This window comes from Paroedura picta, chromosome 8 (assembly GCF_049243985.1).
Source record: "Paroedura picta isolate Pp20150507F chromosome 8, Ppicta_v3.0, whole genome shotgun sequence".
Classification (NCBI taxonomy): domain Eukaryota; kingdom Metazoa; phylum Chordata; class Lepidosauria; order Squamata; family Gekkonidae; genus Paroedura; species Paroedura picta.
Window position 1 is genome coordinate 78,609,717 of NC_135376.1, and position 8,675 is coordinate 78,618,391.

Sequence of the window (8,675 nt, forward strand, 5' to 3'; positions counted from 1 at the left end):
GATTCAAACTCTTTTGGCCCCCGCAGACCAATGAGGCAGCAGCTTCAGTCCATTCTGGGGCAACAGAGTATTGGATTGACAACCTTCTTTTTCTGATGGGACTATGAAACCCACCTATGTCAACAAGCAGTGCCACAATATTACTAGGGAGATCATGTTGCTCTTTGTAAAGAATTTTGAAACAAATATTACTGCTTCAAAATCTTATTTCCATCCCCATTTAAGCTATTTTTGAAGGATCACTAATCTGCTGAAATGCAGGGAAATTAAAAAAAGTAACTTCAGCTGATAGTTTCCCTGGCAGCTTTTAAACTAATCATTCATACAATACAATTTAGGGAAATAGTCTTGTAGGGATGGTTTGCACAGTGCATCTCTGAAAAGGCCATGATCGAGTAAGCAGTCTCAGCACAGTCTGGTCCTGTGCTATAGAAAACTTGGCTTGGTGTGTAAGCATTTTTTGTCATATGATACGAAGTTAAGCAACTTCCTCTGTTCAGAACTTGGCTTTCACTTCTGAGCCATCAAGTCACTTCTGACATGCAACCCTATGAATTCATGATCTCCAAAACTGTAATTAACAGCCTTGCTCAGGTCTGGCAAATTGAGGGCTGTGGCTTCCTTTACTGAGTCTGTCATCTTGTGACTCTTCCTCTTTTCTTACTGCTTTCGTTTCCCTAGCATTCTTGTCTTTTCCACCGAGTCTTGTCAGTGTGTGATTTCAGTCTCTTCATCTTTTAAGCCTCTCTTCGATTCTTCAGGAAAACAATATTCATTTGCGTCTGTTGATGGTTCCCCACAATCCATGAAGTTTTTTGCTAGGGTGGCACAAGTACGTCTCTCACATTTGCCTTTCTCATGAGGCCCCCCTGTTATGCTGCTATTCATGTAGGTTTCCCTATCACTTTTCCTGTAGCAAAGGACAGATTTGTGTATTTGAGAACCATGGCAAAGTACTCATGTAAGTGTACCTGTGCCCACATGGAGCCACTTTTTCCCTCTAAAATAACTTGGAGATTACTTTTTTATTGCTGTGAATCTCAGTAGCCCAGATTCTTGTAATTATTAGAGTTTTCCTTGGGGTCCTGTTGACTCTTCTATGGCTGCTATTCAGAGACCCTTTGGTGTAATGGTTAAGTGGCAGCTTCTAATCTGGCGAGCTGAGTTTGATTCCTCACTCCTCCACATGCAGAGCTCTCTCAGCCCTACCTGTCAGAGCTCTCTCAGCCTCACCTCCCTCACAGGGTGTCTGTTGTGGGGAGAGGAAGGGATGGTGATTATAAGCTGCTTTGAGACTCCCCTGGGTAGTGAAAAACAAGGTATAAAAAACAACTCTTCTTCTTTTAACTGTTACACAGATTGCACTTGTGGATGATACATGTGTAAAGTACATGTCCTACCACTGAGCCTGGGACCCTAACGTTGTTGTTAGCTTTTGGTTTCAAGTGAGGCATCCATGTTGAACCAGTTGCTTTTCATTTCAATGCTAGCATTTTCTGGCTTGAGCTTTGCTTCCCTGATAACGTGTGTGTTTTTTCTTTTGTCCTGCCTTCTTTCAGGTATTATATGAAATGCCACAAAGACACCACACGGACCCCATGCATCTTGCCTGGTGACAATCTGGAGGAAGGTGATTCAGCACTTGGTAGCACCAGAGCAATGCCACCGAGGACAAACAGGCCAGGAAGCATGCCTCCTTTGCGGGCTATCCTGGATAAGACCGGCACGCTGGGCTTCTGCGTCTTCTACGTCTATTTCATCTCTATCATCATTTTCCCCGCAATCTCCTCCGGCATAGAGTCAGTTGCTAAGGGAAAGGGGAGCTTGTGGGCAGATAAGTACTTCACGCCCCTAACTAGCTTCCTGCTGTACAATTTTGCTGACTGGTGCGGGAGGCAAATCACAGCCTGGATCCAAATCCCTGGGCCCAAGAGCAAGCTGCTGCCCACTCTGGTTTTGCTGAGAACTTTTTTGGTGCCCATCTTCATGCTTTGCAACTATCAGCCTCGGATGTACATCACAAACGTGCTCTTTGCTCAAGATGCCTACCCGGTGATCTTCACGGTATTACTGGGATTCAGCAATGGCTACTTGAGTACATTATCCATCATCTACGGCCCCAAGGTCACGCCGAAAGAACTCTCCGAGTCAGCAGGGGTGCTGATGATGGTATTTATGCAGTTGGGGCTGGCCATGGGCGCCGCTTTTTCCGTTCTCATGGTCCATCTCATCTAGAAGAGAAGAGCACGACTCTGTTCTCTCAGCTCAGTCAGTAATGGAATATTTTCAAAGAGGGGAGACTGCACATGTGCAAAGAGCAAATGCCTTCGTTTTCTGAATAGATGAACAGTGCTGCGTACTGTTCAGGTCACCCATCTAAAAAAAAAAGACATATAAATGCAAGTGTCAGAAATGGGCAATAAAAAATGATCAAGGAGGAAGATAATCTTTTCTATGAGGAAAGACTGAAAAGTTTAAGGCTTTTCATTTGGGGGGAGAGGTGAAAAATAACATGCCATGATATAAATTTATAAAATCATGTGCCAGGTAAAGAAGAAGAGAAGTGTTTTCTCCTGCCCACAGTTTATGGACATCCAATGAAGTTGGGGGGCAATAAATGCAGGACAGACAAATCATTAATTTGTGAAACTTGCATCCGTGGTGTGACATGGGGACCACTGGGTAGATGGTTGTGAAGAGGGAATTAGACAAATTTCATGCAAGATAACGCTGTCAGTTACCATTAACTACTGTGACTCCATGCTCAGTGTACCTCTGCATGTCAGTTAATGGGGAGGGGACTTTGACCCCCGGTTTTTTTTTTTTAATGGATTTTTATAACTGCCCCTCTTGGACTTTGCCATCATGGGGCAGTGTACAACTAATTGGATAAAACAAACCAGATTTTTTAAAAAAACATAAAACAATCCATTAACAGTAAAATCACAGTTTACCAACATAAAGTGCAGAGGTGGACAAGTTGGAGGGGAAACGGGGGACAAAGGGAGGGGTGGGAAAGTGTTTTGATCATGCTTCCTGGCCCGGTGTTTTGATATTGATGTTATCCTATGATCCTGGCTGGCCTCAACCATAGGCCCGGCAGAAGAGCTCCGTCTTACAGGCCCTGTGGAACTTGGCAAGTTCCTGCAGGCCCCTGATCTCTCTCGGGAGCTCTTTCTAACAGGCGGGCTGGGCACCTTCCAGGGCATCTGGTTGGCTACTGTTGGAACGGGATGTTGACCCAGATGGATCACTGGCCTGTTGTGTTCTGGTTTTTTTTCTTGGAACAGCAAAAAAAAAAAAAAAGCTTTAAATATTGAATGTCCACTTTTACATGCTTGTGAGGCGTTGTTAAACTCCACCTCCTTTTCAGCAGCGGGCTTTTCCCACTGTTTGAAGATCTTTATGGCCATAATATACAGACTGACTTTGTTCCTGAATATGTGATCTTTTCTGTTCATTGACTTTATGGTAAAGGAAACCGCTAGTGTCTTATTATGGGACACTAGCAATCATTAAGGATTCCAAATGTTCTTTGTGATTAATCTTGGAGTCATTCCTGTTAGTTCTGTGGAATTGTGTTTGTGTATGGTGCTCTCACTCATTCTTCCATTTCCCAGACTTTGTATGGGGGGGATGACAGTAAATTAATGATAAACTATGAACTTTATTCAGCTAACAGAATTACGTACTAAAGTAAGGAACTCCCTGAAACCCATGTTTCTGGAAGAAATGAAATATGTGTTCAAAAGAGGGCATTATGGAATAATCTTGACTTGTGACTGGATGCACCATGCTTTATAGTCCAAGAGCAATCCTAAACAGGTCTACTTGGGAGTAAATCCGATATTCTTCAGTGGAGCTTGTTCCCAAGAGAATATCCTTGGGATTGCAGCCTGAATCACAGTGCAATAATTATTATTGGTGTGTTTCGTTTTGTTTTCTCCTACCAGTAAGTTTATTAGAATTAATGTTGTTTTGTGTTTCAAGGCAAGGGTATGCGTGTAGTAGAATTAGAAGATGATTTTGAACAAAGGTTCTACATTTTGATCTACATTTTGAATTCTCTTTCTATTGGAAGACAATTCATTTGTGATTGAAGGATATCCTTTGATTCATTGCCCTAGAGTTCCTTCACATGTGACATTTTCCAATGCATATCCTGTGCTTAAGGATAAAAATCTGTACAATGAGGTATGAATACGCATTTATTTTGCTATGTGCATAGTACATGTACCCAGATGTTTTGGAGTACTACTCATTAGGTCTACGGCCCATTCAACCAAGACTGATGTTTACATATCTGGGTCTAAAATATCTTGAAATCTACCAGAAAAATGTTGCCTGTGGCCCAGTGTTCCCTTGACAGATATTTAAAAACCTCAGAAAGGCAGCTGAGGAGAGAGGATCAAGGATCTAGGTGGTCTCTAAAAATGAAGTGAAGCAGTTGATATCTGAGGGAATTCATGTCAAGATGCTCGCTTTCACTCACTTGGAGATGGGGCAGCTTGCCCAAACAGTACAGCTGTGCAGATAAAACATTTTGATTAAGTAGATATTGAAGAGTCAAACCCTTCCTCCTTCCCCTGCACAGCTCCAAGGCAAATTGCAGCTACATGGCCCTGCAGTTTTCATTGTACAGTGTTACTGAGATTCATTATATTCTTATCTATTAAAGCAGGGGTAGTCAAACTGCGGCCCTCCAGATGTCGATGGACTAAAATTCCCAGGAGAATTGTAGTCCATGGACATCTGGAGGGCCGCAGTTTGACTACCCCTGTATTAAAGCCTGAAAACCAGGGTAGTTACACTAAATCTCACCAATCTCTTTCCGTACAGAGTAAAGGACACAACCCAATCCACTGCAGTCTTCTAGATAGTCACCCTAGAAATGCATGCAGCTCGTCCCAAAGCACTTTGGCAAAATGGTACTGCAGTGACGGGGCAGAGTTGTCCTGATAATATGTACAGCGCTGTGTGTACCATTTGCATGTAAATCCTGAATGTACATGTGTTTGTAGGAAAAACTTGATAAGTATTCATTTTATTTATTTGTTTAGGATATTTCTCTGGTACTTTTTCAAAGTCCTTTGAAAATGAAACCAGGGGCTAATACCTAAACAAATGCAGGGGCTGAATGATGCATTGAGCTTTAGAAGAGTTCTTTTAAAATCCAGATCTGCAAATCTTTTGTCTACTTGTGGTTTTTATTGCTGGGTCTGAGAGGAAGAAGCGAGGCAATAAGCTGGCATGAATGACAGCAGTAGCTGAGAAGGGGCATCCTTAAATGTGCATCTGCTCTTTCGCTTGGGAGTTGTGTAGAAATAAATACGGAACTCAAATACAAGTGGAAAATTTACTGCATGCATGATGGAAAAAGAAGCAGCTTCATGTTATGTGATCTGGCAGTTTATACACTCCAAAAGTCACAAGTGGATACTTGTTCCATTAAGGAAATCTGTCAGTCCCTGTTGTATAGATTCTTAACATTGGCCAACTGGGCTCAATTAAGCTCACACTTCCTGTTTACTTTCCCTTTTGGGAAACAGCACAGATGAAATGTTTGGAAGCACCCTGTGCTTATATGTTTTCGAGTGACCCGTGTGTGAGATATCTATGCCCAACATTTATTTCAGGCGGTATTTTCTGTAATTCCACCCATCCATTCCTTTTCTAGTGTTGCTGCAGTGAGAGTTCTGTGCAGTCCTTTCATTTCTGGAATGCAGCACAGCTCAGATCTCATCTGTCCCATCAAAGTGGCATCTTGGCAAATTCAGCCATAGCTGAAGCACCTGTATTTGCAGCGGTGCTCTGGGGAGAGGGTTGGCCCTTCATTGAGATGGAAGGAGCTTGCCCTATTAACCAGCCTTGCACATAAATCCAGAGAGTTCTTTTGTTTATTAGCCCACCTGCCCATTCCTACTGAAGTCAGCCCTTTGGGACCTTGAAAAAACATGGAAGAATCGATTTTTACAGCATGCTGCTCCCTCATCACCTGGAGGCAGTCATTATCCATCACAGGCAACCAGGTGAGCAGATATTTGCAATCCTGCCCATTGTTGTACTTGAATCCACCACACAAAAACAAAAAGCATCTGTCCCTCAAATATTTAGACATGAGAAACCTGTGCACGAGGAAGACCCTGGGAGCGATTGCTGCTGCTGGAACAATTATAATCACTTTGTGCCAAACTCAAGTGCTCAAGTTCACCTCCTTGTGCTGCACTTCTTGTGCTGAGGAGAGCTACCACCACAGAACCCTGCAGTATTTACGGTTGTATTTTTGCTGTGTGCTTGTTATAATCAGGCATCTTTTGTTTGTTTCAAGATTTGACAGTCTACTATTATTTCCAAACAAAATGTGTAATAACAAGTGAAACTCAGCCAGTGAAGTTGACCCTTGGTTCTGCCACCACTAGAATAGCCTGCGCAGGGCTTTCTCCACAGTAGCTCCTGGACTGCAAAACTTCCTCCTCAGGGCAATTCATTCTTTAATTTGTAGCGTGTACATTTTTAATCTTGTTACTTTTGCGTTGACCATTTTTGTATTGCCCTGTTAACTGACTTGAGTCTAAAGGTTTTAATGAAATAAAATCATACCTGATCTATTGAGGTCTTCAGGCCACTGGTTGAATTTTGAACTGTTAAACAGGGGCAGTGAGAGCCTGCCACAAGGTATGATGTCATTTTGGGAAACTCTTGTCTGTCGGTTCAGTTTGTTTAATGGTGATTTGGTATTTGCATATGTAATTCTATGAAACGCAAACTCAATAGTTTGGCTAAACCAATGTATTTATGATCTCGGTACTTTGATAAAATCTTGATATGATTTTTTTTATATAACACTAAAACACTGTACTTTCATTGAATACATTTGAATATCTGTTCCACATAATATATTTCTGGTAAGGCCTTGGAAGAGGAGCGTGTCTCGTGGCTTAAGTGCCACTCAGCGCTTAACACCCACTCAGGATGGCTGTCCTGCCCCTGAGTGCTTCCTCCTCCAACCAGCTTGCCTGTCTGTCCAAGCGGCCAGCCAATAACCTTCCATCCCCCACCCCTGACCACCCCCTCCTCCTCCTTCCACATCCCTCTGAGGCTCAGGCTGCAGATCTCTGCTGTGTGAGAGCTGCCCCTGCCGGTGAATTCCCTTTCCGGGGGCCTCCATCCTGCAGCCGTTCCAGGTCCTGGGGGGAGGGAGAGGCCTTCTGCAGAGTTCTTCCTCCACCCCCCCCCCCAATCTAGCGCCCATTGTATTCCTGAATACAGCCGGCTTGGCCCGTAGTATATATATATATATAACGTGTGTCCTGCTTAGGTCAGGTCATCTGCACTTAACTCTGAGGAGATTTATTCTTGCTTTTTGATTGATCTTTGTGGATCTTGCCTCTTCTGCACCCCATGGGACCTCCTTATCCACCATGTGGAACAGCCACACTGATTCCAGGGACTTCTGAAAGGTGATTTCAACAAGACCCCCTCTGCTATAACTCTCCTCTTCCTCATTTGTAACTTTAGTTACGGAGGTGTCTGGGAAATGGTGGCAAACTCATTGCATCTGATGAAGGGGTTTCTGTCTCCCTAAAGCTTGTGCTGAAATAAAATGAAAGGTGCCACAAATATGAGGCCTCTGCTTTGCATCCCTAAAGGCAGTAAGATAGTTTGTGAATCTAAATAAGTAAAAAAAAGCAATCTGTGATTTGGGATCCAGCAGCACCTTGCAACAGTTCTTCAATTATGTTGGTTGGCTGCCAGCTGTACGCTCTTGCATAATCAGTCATTCTGCCCCATGTCAGAGCTTAGTAAACATCTCAGCACTGGTATGAGTTTAATGGAGGGGTCCCCAGCCTTATTGAGCCTGTGGGCAATTCTGGGTATAATGGTTAAGAGTTGTGGCCTCTAATCTGAAGAACTGGATTTGATTCACTAGTCCTCCACATGCAGTCAGCTGGGTGACTTTGGGCTACTTAGAGTCCTCCTTCTCACAGAGCAGTTTCTGTCAGAGCTCCACCTACCTCACAGGGTGTCTGTTATGGGGAGAGGAAGGGGATTATAAGCTACTTTGAGACTCCTTTGGGTAGTGAAAAGCAGGCTATAAAAACCAGCTGTTCTTTTTTTAAGAGGGTTGTGAGCACTGCCATAAAATGGCTGCCATCCACAATGGGACCAATCACAAAAATGGGCACTATGTACTATGTAAGTAATGTCAAATCTTTTGCTGTTACTTGGCATTATATTAATGATGATCGGGCCTTCCTCCACAATGTTTTAACTGTTGTTTTTTCAATCTTTTGTAGTCATTTTAAGCTTTGTTTTCCACTTATTTTAATGGGGTTTCTATGTGTTGGTGTTAATCTTTTGTTTTGTATGTTCTAATGTTTTTGCTGCCTTGGTGGTCTTATGGAGGCATAAAGGCAGGGTGAAAATCTTGTTAATTAATAATAAACTTTGCAAGTTTGCAACTGACTTCTTGTGACCCAGCAAGGGATTTTCAAGGCATGTGAGAAGCCAGAGGTGGCCGTCCCTTCACTCCACAGTCCCCTGGTGGGGAAATACCAGAAACCTTTTTTTTTTTTCGGGGGCGGGGGGCGAACCTGAGGAGGACAGGATTTGGGGAGAGGAGTGACTTCATTGGGATATAATGCCATAGAATTCGCCTTCCAAAGCAGCCATTT

General features: G+C 43.2%; 1 protein-coding gene across 5 annotated transcripts in view; it reads left to right on the forward strand.

Moving 5' to 3' along the window:
* The window catches only part of SLC29A3 (solute carrier family 29 member 3), a 46,628-nt gene extending 38,166 nt beyond the window's left edge, over positions 1 to 8,462 (forward strand). For all 5 annotated transcript variants that reach the window (XM_077350510.1, XM_077350508.1, XM_077350509.1 and 2 more), the window contains one exon: positions 1,560 to 8,462. In XM_077350510.1, the coding sequence (XP_077206625.1) occupies positions 1,560 to 2,235 (676 nt within the window). In that variant the 3' untranslated portion in view covers positions 2,236 to 8,462. The remainder of the gene's footprint in view (positions 1 to 1,559) is intronic.
* Positions 8,463 to 8,675: the final 213 nt, after the last annotated feature.